We start from the raw sequence: 14,976 nt of genomic DNA on the forward strand, positions 1-14,976 counted from the left end.
ATTATACCGCATAGCTTGTATGGTGCTTCAACATACAAGTATTAGTATGGTGTGTGTATAAGGTAAGACTATTATCTGGCGTTTTGTTTCGCAATATTATGCAAAACCAACTTTTCTTACCTTTTGGTACCTGCTGATGTGTAGTTGATATCTGCATAAATCCTGAAAATGTGCGCTATTCCGCCATTGTAGGTAGTACTGACGCCTTAGTCAATTAAGCTTCTTCTTTTTCTCTATCTTTTGGCGTTTTGTTTCGCAATGCAAAAGCAACTTTTCGTACCTTCTGAGACCTGCTAATGTGTATACGGTTCTGTACGTTAATTAAGGGATTTTTTGGTGTACCACTGATGGAGCCCACATTCCACGAGTGGTACACACAGCACAGTTTAAGAATCACTGCTGTTGAATCTTGGGAAAGGTGCACATTTTTGAAAGACAAAAATAGATAGCCTTAATGGGATGATAGGGAAAACAGTTGAAAAAACATGTGGTTTGTTTACCATTGCGTTCATTGTTTTTTCAAATAAATACACATCATCAACATTGAAGTTGAATTTATACAATGTGTGCATTAATAATACTCTGCTGTTTGTCGCATCAGAAATCACAGCACCCACAAACCACTTGCAGCCGTTGTAAGAAAACGATGTCTGCATATTCCCAGTTCTGTGTACTCCATGAGGTCTAGATTTGATTCATTTGTATGAGCTACACTCATTTAACGATGAATCAAAGCGACATAGTAAAAATCAAAGCTTTTTTCTCATTAACTAAATTATTCGTTGCAACCCGGGTTTTCTTTGAGCCGAAATGTCGGAATAATTTGTTAAGTAATGTGCAAGTAGTAAGAATTCTAAAGATCAAAGAGATTTTGTGTACAGTGTTCCCTAGATTATAATGGGGATCACGTTACAGACGCTCCCCAGTAGGTAAATTTCCGTGAAGTAGCAACACTATTTATTTAAAACGTGTTAGGAATACTATATCTTGATATCTTTACAAACCCTCCACACATCTTTCCTACCCACTTATAAACACTTCCTATGCTCTTAAAGCACATAATACACTCTAAAACCAAGATAATTCTACCATGGAAATAAAATGGATACTCAAATCTTAATGTACTCAATGTACCATGGTAACTGAACAATGAAGTGGCGAGGAAACTGCAATTTGTGAACAAGTAGGATTGATCTTTGTGAACAAGTAGGATTGATCTATCTGATCCATTTATCTATCCATGTAATCATCTTTCAATTTATCTAGACATGTACATCTCTTGTAAGGTCTTTCTTGTTCAGCTCGTGATGATAGTATTTGATATTCATCACCATTGCTCCTGCAGCTAGTAATTAGGTCACAGCTAAGAGATGCTATAGAATTATGGCGTGATAGGTTTCCCCTGGTGAAATGTAACCACCTGCCTTTGGTTTCCTGTTCCTAGTGGTTCTGTTGGACTCCAAAGCACAGCAGACGGAACTGGAGTGGATTTCCTATCCACCTATTGGGGTAAGTGTGTAGAATTCCTGCTGATGTTGTTGCACAAACACCTTTTCTATACATTGTAAGTAAAGTTGTTAATTGTTACATTAACAGGGCAATTACAATCATTGCGGGTTCATTTGTGCCTACAGTTTGGTTCTTAATACAATTAGAAGAAAATAACTAAACTAATAAAGCAAAAATGTAAAAAAAAGCACAGAATGGTGCAATGTGAAGATGAAAATGTGATACTTGTAATGCTGAAAAGTAGAGAAGAAATGAAGAAATGGTCTGTGAATCCTGTCGAGCTGAAACTAAACCAAAATGCTGGGAATGTGGATAATTGGATAATTGGTAGCCTGAATGTTTTGACATTGTAATGGTTTGAATGAGTTGAGAAATGTGGAAAAATGCTGTTCATTTCAATGGGGATTTTAGGGACGGATAATGTAGAATACTGGGAAAATTGAAAATGTTTGAAATGCCAAAAATAGATAAACTAAATGAGTAGACTAAATCGTCTATTATTTTAGTAATATAGTAATCTTTTGATTATTCTGTTCAATTAATTGCGTAAACGAATAAAACAGACTCAGTTTATGTTGATGTCCTGTACAAATGAGCTGAATATTTGGTGTCGGAATGGTCAAAAACATGTGGCAATATGAATGTTTTAAAACACAGTTAATGCTAACGCAGAAATTACAATCATATATGTGTGGATATACATAATATATTTTTTCTGCGAATACTAGAGCTGGGAATTTTTGGTTGCGATTACGATTCAGGAGTTACGATTTGGTTAAAAATCAATCAGAGTTCATTCCTATTACATGTATTAAATTAAAAGAAATGTGTGCAAAACTGAAACTTATCCAACTCTGATCTAATACAGTAGATCAGGGGTGTCAAACTCATTTTAGATGAGGGGCCAAATGGAGAAAAATCTACTCGCAAGTGGGCCGGACTGATAAAAATCACGGCACGATAACTAAGAAATAAAGGCAACTTCAGATTGTTTTCTTTGTTTAAAAATAGAACAAGCACATTCTGAAAATTTTAAAATGCTAATGTTCTTAGTTTTTTTTTTACTTACATGTTGCGGTTAATAGTATTTATCTCTATTTGTCGTTATTTATATTTTCTGAATAAATGATGTGATAATGTTCATCAGTCAACTCATTGGTGTTCATTTTTGATTCATCAAAATAAAATTTTTCGCATCCAAATCAAATTACATTATGTTATTTATGTAGTTGGATCATTTTCCTCTACTGATGTACTAACATGTTTTTTTTGTACATATTTAGCATCATCTACAAAGATACAAATAATTGCTATTGCGACATCCAGTGGACACATTTAGAACAGCAGTTTATTTCATTGAAACATTTCAGGTTAATTTTTATATTTAGCAAACTCATCCCGCGGGCCGGATAAAACCTGTTCGCGGGCCTGATCCGGCCTTTCGGGCCGTACGTTTACCACCCCAGCGGTAGATATTACCTGAATTCATGAAAAAAAATGTAGTTGTGTTTTCATACAGTCCAATCTGCTACAATTTAGTTTGCCAACAAGACAGACTTTTGATTATTTGTCCCTAAATAAACTTTGTAGACCAGCGTATTGTAAGACTGAAAATAAAATTGTTTTACGTGACCTGGAAAACATTTGGGGTAACAAATAAATCTACGCAGGGACAAGCAGTAGAAAATTGATGTATCAATGGATGATTAATAGTAGAGATCGACCGATTATCAATGCCGATATTAGGCTTTTTGATGTGTATCGGTATTGACCTCGGTATTGTTTTTATTTTTATTTTACAACTAAAACAGAATCACATCAGCAGATACAACTTATGATACAAGTATTTAGTAATTAAAACTACAAACAATAATAAGTGGGAAAAAAAAAGACCCCTTCAAATGCGCCCTATAATCCGATGCGCCTTTTGTATGAAAATAGACCTAAGTAGATTCGTTCATCGGCAGTGCGGCTTATGGTCCGTAAAATAAGGGTGCAGTGTGGTTGTATTTGTGTTGGTATAGTAACTGCTTTGCAAGTCTTGTTTACACGTGTGTAACCGGAAGAACGTCAGTTAAAAGCGCAACCAAATGCAACCAAAAATTCCTACTTTTCCTGTAGTTTTACATTCTCTAATTCTTAATTTTCCACCTGAACCTTTGGTTCCTGGAACCTCTGGTTCCTGGATATTTAGGTTGTGTGTGTGGTTTGTATTTCCACCGCATTCTATAGTTAAGGGTAGTTTCTACAAATCAGGCTGATGACGTATTTCGGAGTGGTTTACTATATTTCTATAGTGATATCATGTAAATAAAAAGACAATATTAGGTCACAGTTTTTGACAAAAAATTAAGTCATTGAAATACAAAACAATAATATACAAAAAAAATATATTATTTATAAAATAAAGTGCACCGAAATGTTCATAAAAAGTCAGGCTTTTGTCCACAATATCCAACAGTCAGAACGTTTTCCTCTCAGTAAATGATATATTCATGAAGGTCAGGTGATTCCTTTTGGTCCTTTTCAGCTGTAAATAACATTATAGAAATAATAAATGTCAGCGTTTATCTCACGCCGACAACACAAACACATTGGCTGTAGCGTTAGCTTGTTAGCATTAGCAGTCTGTTCACTTGGGATGAGGCTAATAACTACACAAATGGAGTGTCACTTTTACGACATGTAATAAAGTAAAATGTTAATATTTGATGTAATTTACCTTCATTATTTTTGTGTGCTGCCTCCTTTTTTTCCAACAAAGTCAGAGTAGTAAGCAGCTGAGGTCGCCGCTTTGAATACGGCTTCATAATTGTTTGTAAATTCGTTTAAAAGGGTTCGTCCACTTCTCGTAGCTTTGCGCAATGAAATTAAGTTTGTAAAATTTCATAAACAACAATAAACTGCATATAGTTTAAAAACTACGGCTGAGTAAAAAAACTCCCAAATAGTTCCACTGATCAGCGTACTTTAGCACAACGATGCCCAATAAAAGTTCCTGCATTTTGAAAGCCCCTTTCGTTCTTCTTTCTCTCTGTTGTCAAGTTTGTTGTAATAGAAATACACAGGAAATAAACACATCGCAGCTTATATTCCATTGGCGGTTGTGTGCCAACGCCCCCAACTGTGTTCAACAGCTCAGCCATCCCCTGAAAAAGGTTCTTGATCACTTTGGAAAGTTCCACCTAGCTAGGATTAACTCCAAATGGTTCCTGAAGAACTAAATCTACCCGGGTAGATTTTGGTGGAAACACAGAGGACACTTTATTAGGGTAAGAGGGAAACAAAGGGGGAACTTTACTTACTGTTCCTGTAAAAGTTAATGCGATGGAAAAGGGTCCATTGATATTAGAGATTCTTACTACTTTTACATTTCTGAACTGATTTAAACTGTTCCAACAATCAAAATTTTCTGCTGATTTATTACATTCAGGCTATGTCTTTTTCTGCATTCCAAAAATTCACAGTTTTTCCGGAATTCCGCATTTTCCATAACAGAAATTCCCTTTGACCGTTTTAAAATTAATTTTCCCATTAATTTGGTAATTTAATGTGATGTATTGTTTAACACTTATAATCTCCAAGTACCACCATAATGACCAACATTAAAATAAAGTAGCGTGGTAGGCTTAAGTATTCATTTAAAAACAAGGCAGAGGTGTAATTTAACAAGTATATTTAATATTTTTGACCACTGCACTGTAACATTACACACAGTTTGAGCAGTAACACTTTGTATGAATATAGAAAAATAAAACATTGGACTTTATTCAAGTGATTCTTTGAGGTATCAAAGTTTGAGAATCACTGTTATAGAGTAGACCAGAGGTCCCCAACCACCGGACCGGGCCGTGGCCCGATTGGTACCGGGCCGCAGAAGAATTTTTTATTAAAAATAAAAAAATATATATATTTTTTATTTTTTATTAAATCAACATAAAAAACACAATATACACTTACAATTAGTGCACCAACTACAAAAACCTCCCTTTTTCATGACAAAAACGTCCCTTTTTCATGACAAAGAAGAAGAAAAAAAAAAAAAAAAAAAAAAAAAGTCCCCCCCCCCCCCGGGCCGCGGGACAAATTATTAAGCGTTGACCGGTCCGCGGATACAAAAAGGTTGGGGACCACTGGAGTAGACTATTCCCTAGCACACACATGTTAAACACCAGAGCCGGCCCGACACGTCATTTAAAGTGGCCCGTGAAGCCTGGGAATAATGGGGATACTTCATCTTTCTTACCGAATGATTTCATTGTTTCCATTTTGACAAAAACAATGTATACATGTATACATGACATTTCATATGTTTACAAATGTTCAATTGTTTTTTATGTGAATCTTTGGCCACCTTGCCATTCGATTCCGATTCTCGGGGTGAGGATTTGATTTATAATTGATACTCCATTCAACACGATTCTCGATTTAAACTGATTTTTGCAATGTATTATTTGGTATCATGATAACAATACCTTAACAAACAGCTTATATGTTACAAAACCTACTTTTGGTTGCTGACGTATGACACATACGTGCACCGAGTAAGCATAGAGATGGCCTAAAAATTTTTTGTTTTAAATTAGTTGGTCGAATAAATTCATATTTGAAAATTACTAAAAAAATCAAAATTTGAAAGTGATAAAAAAAACTTTTTTAGCAGCCCTAATTATTCTATACCGTATGACAGTTTTTAAAATTAACAATAAATACTTAATATACTTGTCACCTTGACTTATGATTTTAAAGCAAGTTATCCATCAATTTGTATGTAGAAAAATCCAATAACCAAATGCATAGGCAATAGTATAATGAGGGGGTTATACTGTTATATTCTTACATTCACTGTTACAAGCGGCCCTCTGAAGGCAACCATGCCTGCGATGTGGCCCTCCATGAAAATAGGTTCAACATACTGCCCTAGCGAAACAAATCTAGCTGTGGGCTGCACTTTGGATACCCCTATCTGAAAAACACCCTACTAAGTAGGGTGTTTTTCAGATATAGGAGAAATAGAATGTATTTCTACACAATTAGCTTCACTATAGTTTTGTTGTTTCCACTCGGCCATCAGGGTTTTTGAATTTTCTCATTTACAAATTTATGAATGCATCTTTTTTTTTTTCTAGTGGGAAGAGATCAGCGGCGTGGATGAAAATTATACACCCATTCGCACATATCAGGTGTGCAAAGTCATGGAACCTAATCAGAATAACTGGCTTCGGACTAATTGGATAAGAAAGGGCAAGGCCCAAAGAATTTTTGTGGAACTCAAGTTTACCTTAAGGGATTGTAACAGTCTACCTGGTGTGGTAGGCAGCTGCAAGGAGACGTTCAACTTGTATTATCAGGAAACCGATTCAGAGTTGGGTCGGAATATGCGAGAGAACCAGTACGTGAAAATCGACACCATTGCAGCTGATGAAAGCTTCACTCAGGGCGACTTGGGGGAACGGAAGATGAAGCTCAACACTGAAGTGCGAATAATTGGCCCCCTATCCAAACAGGGGTTTTACCTGGCCTTTCAAGATGTCGGGGCGTGCATTGCCCTGGTGTCTGTCAAAGTGTATTACAAGAAGTGCTGGTCCATCATAGAGAACTTGGCTATATTCCCAGACACTGTGACCGGATCTGAGTTCTCCTCCCTGGTGGAGGTTGAGGGAATATGTGTGAATGACGCAGAGGAGGAGGTGGACAACTTTCCCAAGATGCACTGCAGCGCTGAGGGGGAATGGCTGGTGCCCATTGGAAAATGCATATGCAAAGCAGGATTTCATCAGAGAGGAGATGCATGTGAACGTGAGTTGATTTAATTTTTTTCACAATCAAAAATCTTTTACCTCTGCCTTCAGTATGGTATTTTCCACTTGTGATAGTATGTTTTTTTTTAAAATATATACTGTATGGACACATTTTGAGACAAAGCTTCCTGATCACAGTGGTGTCCAAAGTATGCCCAAGGGGCCCTTTGCGGCATGCAGCTATTTTTTTTGTTGGGCCACAGTACATTTTTTGTTGGCCTGCAGCAAATAACACATAAACATGGATTTCATCAGTATGCCGGGGTTGTTATGCCTAGTTCAAATTGAGGCTGAGGTGTTACAATCCTGACCATGCGCCAGAATTTTTACGCCAAAAAAAAAATAGTTTTTTTCAATTTACAGTAATATGCTGTAAAGAACACCGTAAAATGTATTGTCATTTCTATAAATTTGATGGGTAGCTAGCTGTAAAACCATAAGTCAAGCAGATATTTAAGTATTTATTTATATTTAGGCAAAAATGTTTGGAATGTATGATAATATACTGTAATATTTATTGCAATAGGGCTTCACGGTGGGAGAGGGGTTAGTGCGTCTGCCTCACAATACGAAGGTCCTGCAGTCTTGGGTTCAATCCCAGGCTCGGGATCTTTCTGTGTGGAGTTTGCATGTTCTCCCCGTGAATGCGTGGGTTCCCTTCGGGTACTCCGGCTTCCTCCCACTTCCAAAGACATGCACCTGGGGATAGGTTGATTGGCAACACTAAAAAAAAATGGCCCTAGTGTGTGAATGTGAGTGTGAGTGTTGTCTGTCTATCTGTGTTGGCCCTGCGATGAGGTGGCGACTTGTCCAGGGTGTACGCCGCCTTCTGCCCGATTGTAGCTGAGATAGGTGCCAGCGCCCCCCGCGACTCCAAAAGGGAATAAGCGGTAGAAAATGGATGGATGGATTTATTGCAATAATGTATACTATTAAAGTTTAAAAGGCATGCCATTTTAACAGTACATATATTTTTTCTTTCAAAACGAAAACAATCAATTACATTTAGTAGGAAAATATTACTTTATTGACACACCATTTCCAGGTGTTTGCGGGCCTTATAAAATGATGTCTAGTGACAGATCTGGCCCCAGGGCCTTGAGTTTGACACCTGTGGCCTAAGCGCTTGCATAAGAAAATAATGGGCTCATAGCTGGTGTGGCGGGGCCACATTTGCTTGAGACACTCATAGATAATTTTGAGGCAGCCTTCAAGAGCTCTGTGGACAAAAATTTCCACATGTCACCACCATGAATTATTAAATATAACTGCCTGCTACGTTAATTTCTCTGCTCTGTTTCACCTGGACTCTTGACTTTCCTCCTCGTGAGATCACTTTTTAAAGTAGTGGCTGATTTTGCCCGCCCGCCATATCTGCAAAGCTAAAAAATATAAAAAAATATTACTCTGACATAGGGCTGGGCGATATGGCCTTTTTTTAAACATCTCAATATTTTCAGGCCATATCATGACACACGATATATATCGCGATATTTTGCCTTAGTCTTGAATGAACAATTGATGCATATAATCACAGCAGTATGATGATTCTATGTGTCTACATTAAAACATTCTTGTTCATACTGCATTAATATATGCTCATTTTAAACTTTCATGCAGAGAGGGAAATCACAACTAAGTCAACTGATCAAAACTGTATTTATTAAAGTTATTAAGCAATGGCACAAACATTCAAGTCATTTCAAAACAGAAAGTGCAAGGTTGTCAGGGACATTTTAAAACAAGCTTTTCGTGCACTCTTGTGCACGATGTCACTAAGATGACATATCAAAACAACACTAAATTAAAGTGCACTTTTTGTACAGAACACCACTACAATAGTTTAAAAAAAATAAAGTGCACTTTTGTGCATGATGTCACACAAGATATTTCAATAAATGTCAAATAAAAAAGAGCTCCATAATAGGAAATCAAATATCAGTGATACTACTTTTTGTAGCAACGCTTTTGCTGCATAATTGTTCAACATATTCTCACTTGATGCCAAGCTATCGCCGGACGATGCGTCCCATGCTGTTTCTCTGGAGAATTAATTCTTCCTGCATTTGTTACCAGATTCGCACCTTCTCTCTCTTATTGCCACTCGCAATGGATCGTTAGCATCACAGCTAATGTTACCCATGTAGCTACCTCTCTGCTCGGGGAGGGCGTGTGACGTTGCATGCGTGATGTATGTAAGGAGGTGCGCTTGTTTTAAGTGACAAGAAAGAGTGGGAAACGCATGCAGTTTAATGCCCGCAGCTAAAAGCAACTGTGAGAACATATACTTGAATATCACGATATAGTCATTTTCTATATCGCACGGAGACACACCTGCGATATATCGAGTATATATTGATATATTGACCTGCCCTACCTGCATCCGTACATTTTTCTGGACGCCCTTGGTGGAAAATATTTGGATGCCTCTCCCTTAAGGTCTTCCAGGAGGACTTTTACAACTTTTTAAGACACTGAAACAGCACATGGAAATTCTTGTAGCCAACAGTTACTGTACTTTTGTGAGTACAATATACTCACAAACAACACAGGGTACTTAATGATAGGATGCGTGATAACAATAATATCGCAATAGCCTGATAGAAAGAAAAAAAAAATACATTTCAGTTTATATTTTGTAGTCCGTGTAGACACTGTAGTTTATAAGGTTCTTCTTTTTCTCTCTATTCTTGTTATGGGACATTCATCCTCCACTGTTGCCATTTGTAATATACAGTATCAATCAATAAATCAATGTTTACTGCCATCCATCCATTTCCTACCGCTTGTCCCTTTTGGTGTAGCAGGGGGGGTCGCTGGACAAGTTGCCACCTCATCACAGTCAATGTTTACTGATATATAGCCCTAAATCACGAGTGTCTCAAAGGGCTGCACAAGCCACAACGACATCCTAGGCTCAGATCCCACATCAGGGCAAGGAAAAACTCAACCCATTGGGACAATGAGAAACCATGGAGGGAACCGCAGATGTGGGGACGTCGAGTGGATCTAACATAATATTGTGTGAGTCCAGTCCATAGTGGATCTAACATAATAGTGAGAGTCCAGTCCATAGTGGGGCCAAGAGGAGACCATCCCGAGCGGAGACAGGTCAGCAGCGCAGAGACGTCCCTAACCTATGCACAGACGAGCGGTCTACCCCAGGGCCCGACTTTGGACAGCCAGCGCTTAATCCGTGGCCACCGAACCTGTGCCCCCCCCCCCCCCCCCCCCCCTCCACGAAGGAGATGGGGGCAGAGCAAAAAAGAAACGGCAGATCAAATGCTTTTACTGAGGTAGCATCTTTAACTGCTACCGGAAGGGCATTCCATAGTACTGGAGCCCGAATAGAAAACACTCTATAGCCCGCAGACTTTTCTTGGGCTCTGGGAATCACTAATAACGCAGATTTCTTGCCGGGACATATGGTACAATACAATCCGCAAGATAGGATGGAGCTAGACTGTGAAGTATTTTATACGTAAATAGTAAAACCTTAATGACACATTTTAAGTGCACAGGAAACCACTGCAGGTGAGCCAGTATAGGCGTAACATGATCAAACTTTCTTGTTCTTGTCAAAAGTCTAGCAGCCGCATTTTGTACCAACTGTAATCTTTTAATGCTAGACATAGGGAGACCCGAAAATAATACGTTACAGACGAGACGAGACGTAACGAACGCATGAATAATGATCTCAGCGTCGCTAATGGACAAAATGGAACACATAGCGATATTACGGAGATGAAAGTAGTGTAAACTTCTTACTCATATCTGTCAGTAAACACGCCATGAAAGTGCTAAATCATACCGATATAGTGAGTTTACATTAATCACCCAAGGAACTTTAATTATTAGAGAGTTCCGGTCGGACGGTTTTTCACGGTTGTTTCCGAATGAGCAGATGCTGCTCCGTTATTGATTTAAGTAAAGTCTGAATGTCATTAAAACAGTTAGCTCCATCGTTTGACACTTCTTCCACTCCCTTCCTTGCACGCTGCACCACTACAACAAAGATAACGGGGAGAAGACGCTGCCGAAGGCGAGCCACGTAAATAAGACACAAAACGGCGCATCCTTAATCAACTATCAGAAAGCAGCTTGAAGATGATCTGTAGAACATAATCTTTGCAACATTTTGACCAAAGAAACCACCATTACATGTTATGTAGACCACAAAGAAGTGTTTTCAATTTAGAAAAAACTAAGAATAATATGACTCCCTTGAAGCGCCTTATATATGAAAAACGATCGAACATAGACCATTCATCGGCAGTGCGCCTTATAATCCGGTGCGTTTTATGGTCTGGAAAATACGGTTTATATTATAGGAAATTTCTCAGGAAAATGTGTAGGGCATTTTCATTTTCATCACAAATCACGGTTGAATAAATTTAAAAAGTCCTGGCCTAGATGGGATTTGAACAAACATTCCTAGTATCACAAGAATGTGTAGCCAATCACTAAGGTCTCCACTGTGACGGATGGAAATGGCACTTTTGGATTTGTTACAAGTTTTCTGAGTGAGTAGAGATGTAATGATAAACGCTATTAATGATAAATTGCAGTAAAAATCTGAAGTCGTTTTGTGTTACCATTCCAAATTAAAACTGTTGTAAAGCCGTGATTGATAACCGCACTTTGATAAACTTACGGATTCTGCTTGTTTACTATAGAAGCTAACTAGTTCCGATATAAAGTACCTAAGGAATTTATGCCTGCTGTTCAATCTGCACAGTAAGCCTGCACAATGCCTTGCTAGAGAAGAAAAGACTGTAGTTGGATCTTATTATATACAAACACTTGGGGTTGTTTAAAAACTATTTGATAGGTATTTCAATATTCTGCATTTTCCAAATGTTATCAATGCAGATGAAAAACTTAGCCCCGCTCTGGAGCCAGGCCCAGAGTTGGGGCACGATGGCGAGCGCCTGGTGGCCGGGCCTGTCCCCATGGCACAGCCCGAAGAGGTAACGTGGGTCATCCCTCCAATGGGCTCACCACTCGTAGGAGGGGCCATAGAGGTCGGGCGCATTGTGAGCTGGGCGGCAGCCGAAGGCAGGGCACTTGGCGGTCCGATCCTCGGCTACAGAAGCTAGCTCTTGGGACGTGGAACGTCACCTCACTGGGGGGGAAGGAGCCTGAGCTAGTGTGCGAGGTAGAGAAGCCTGCAAGTTGGAGTTCAACCCAGTGGACGAGAGGGTAGCTTCCCTCCGCCTTCGAGTGGGGGGACGGGTCCTGACTGTTGTTTGTGCTTACGCACCAAACAGCAGTTCAGAGTACCCACCCTTTTTGGGTACACTCGAGGGAGTACTGGAAAGTGCTCCCCCGGGTGATTCCCTTTTCCTACTGGGGGACTTCAACGCTCATGTTTCCGAAACCTGGAGAGGCGTGATTGGGAAGAATGGTCGCCCGGATCTAAACCCGAGTGGTGTTTTGTTATTGGACTTTTGTGCTCGTCACGGATTGTCCATAACAAACACCATGTTCAAACATAAGGGTGTCCATATGTGCACTTGGCACCAGGACACCCTAGGACGCAGTTCCATGATCGACTTTGCAGTTGTGTCATCGGATTTGCGGCTTCATGTTTTGGACACTCGGGTGACGAGAGGGGCGGAGCTTTCTACCGATCACCACCTGGTGGTGAGTTGGCTGCGATGGTGCGGGAAGATGCCGGACAGACCTGGCAGGCCCAAGCGCATTGTGAGGGTCTGCTGGGAACGTCTGGCAGAGTCTCCTGTCAGAGAGAGTTTCAATTCACACCTCCGGGAGAACTTTTAACATGTCACGAGGGAAGTCCGTGGACCATGTTCCGAACCTCTATTGTCGAGGCGGCTGATTGGAGCTGTGGCCGCAAGGTTGTTGGTGCCTGTCGTGGTGGTAATCCCAGAACCCGTTGGTGGACACCATCAGCGAGGGATGCCGTCAAGCCGTTTTTTTTTGGCTCATAGGACTCCGGAGGCAGTGGACGGGTACCAATGGGCCAAGCGGTGTGCAGCTTTAGCGGTCGTGGAGGCAAAAACTCGGACATGGGAAGAGTTCGGGGAAGCCATGGAAAATGACTTCCGGACAACTTCGAAGCGATTCTGGACCACCATACGCCGCCTCCGTAAGGGGAGCAGTGCACTATCAACACCGTGTATGGTGCAGATGGTGTTCTGCTGACTTCGACTGCGGATGTTGTGGATCGGTGGAGGGAATACTTCGAAGACCTCCTCAATCCCACCAACGCGTCTTCCTTTGAGGAAGCGGTGCCTGGGGAATCTGTGGTGGGCTCTCCTATTTCTGGGGCTGAGGTTGCTGAGGTAGTTAAAAAGCTCCTCGGCGGCAAGGCCCCGGGGGTAGATAAGACCCGCCCGGAGTTCCTTAAGGCACTGGATGCTGTGGGGCTGTCTTGGTTGACAAGACTCTGCAGCATCGCGTGGACATCGGGGGCGGTACCTCTTGATTGGCAGGCCGGGGTGGTGGTTCCTCTCTTTCAGAAGGGGGACCGGAGGGTGTGTTCCAACTATCGTGGGATCACACTCCTCAGCCTTCCCGGTAAGGTTTATTCAGGTGTACTGGAGAAGAGGCTACGCCGGATAGTCGAACCTCGGATCCAGGAGGAACAGTGTGGTTTTCGTCCTGGTTGTGGAACTGTGGAAGCTCTATACTCTCGGCAGGGTTCTTGAAGGTGCATGGGAGTTTGCCCAACCAGTCTACATGTGCTTTGTGGACTTGGAGAAGGCATTCGACCGTGTCGCTCGGGAAGTCCTGTGGGGAGTGCTTAGAGAGTATGGGGTACCGGACTGTCTTATTGTGGCGGTCCGCTCCCTGTATGATCAGTGTCAGAGCTTGGTCCGCATTGCTGGCAGTAAGTCGGACACGTTTCCAGTGAGGGTTGGACTCCGCCAAGGCTGTCCTTTGTCACCGATTCTGTTCATAACTTTTATGGACAGAATTTCTAGGCGCAGCCAAGGCGTTGAGGGGTTCCGGTTTGGTGGCCGCGGGATTAGGTCTCTGCTTTTTGCAGATGATGTGGTCCTGATGGCTTCATCTGGCCGGGATCTTCAGCTCTCACTGGATCGGTTCGCAGCCGAGTGTGAAGCGACCGGAATGAGAATCAGCACCTCCAAGTCCGAGTCCGTGGTTCTCGCCCAAAAGAGGGTGGAGTGCCATCTCCGGGTTGGGGAGGAGACCCTGCCCCAAGTGGAGGAGTTCAAGTACCTAGGAGTCTTGTTCACGAGTGAGGGAAGAGTGGATCGTGAGATCGACAGGCGGATCGGTGCGGCGTCTTCAGTAATGCGAACGTTGTATCGATCCATTGTGGTGAAGAAGGGGCTGAGCCGGAAGGCAAAGCTCTCAATTTACCGGTCGATCTACGTTCCCATCCTCACCTATGGTCATGAGCTATGGGTCATGACCGAAAGGATATGATCACGGGTACAAGCGGCTGAAATGAGTTTCCTCCGCCGGGTGGTGGGCCTCTCCCTTAGAGATAGGTTGAGAATCTCTGCCATCCGGGAGGAACTCAAAGTAAAGCCACTGCTCCTCCACATCGAGAGGAGCCAGATGAGGTGGCTCGGGCATCTGGTCAGGATGCCACCCGAACGCCTCCCTAGAGAGGTGTTTAGGGCACCTCCAGCCGGTAGGAGGCCACGGGGAAGACCCAGGACACGTTGGG

At 41.4% G+C, this 14,976-nt stretch overlaps 1 protein-coding gene across 4 annotated transcripts in view; it reads left to right on the forward strand.

The window, feature by feature from the left end:
• Nucleotides 1-14,976, forward strand: part of epha7 (eph receptor A7) — a 258,157-nt gene that overhangs the window by 3,338 nt on the left and 239,843 nt on the right. For all 4 annotated transcript variants that reach the window (XM_061900384.1, XM_061900385.1, XM_061900386.1 and 1 more), the window contains exons 2-3: nucleotides 1,445-1,509; nucleotides 6,639-7,308. In XM_061900384.1, the coding sequence (XP_061756368.1) occupies nucleotides 1,445-1,509; nucleotides 6,639-7,308 (735 nt within the window). The remainder of the gene's footprint in view (nucleotides 1-1,444; nucleotides 1,510-6,638; nucleotides 7,309-14,976) is intronic.

The sequence above is a fragment of the Nerophis ophidion genome, linkage group LG05, assembly GCF_033978795.1.
Source record: "Nerophis ophidion isolate RoL-2023_Sa linkage group LG05, RoL_Noph_v1.0, whole genome shotgun sequence".
Lineage (NCBI taxonomy): Eukaryota > Metazoa > Chordata > Actinopteri > Syngnathiformes > Syngnathidae > Nerophis > Nerophis ophidion.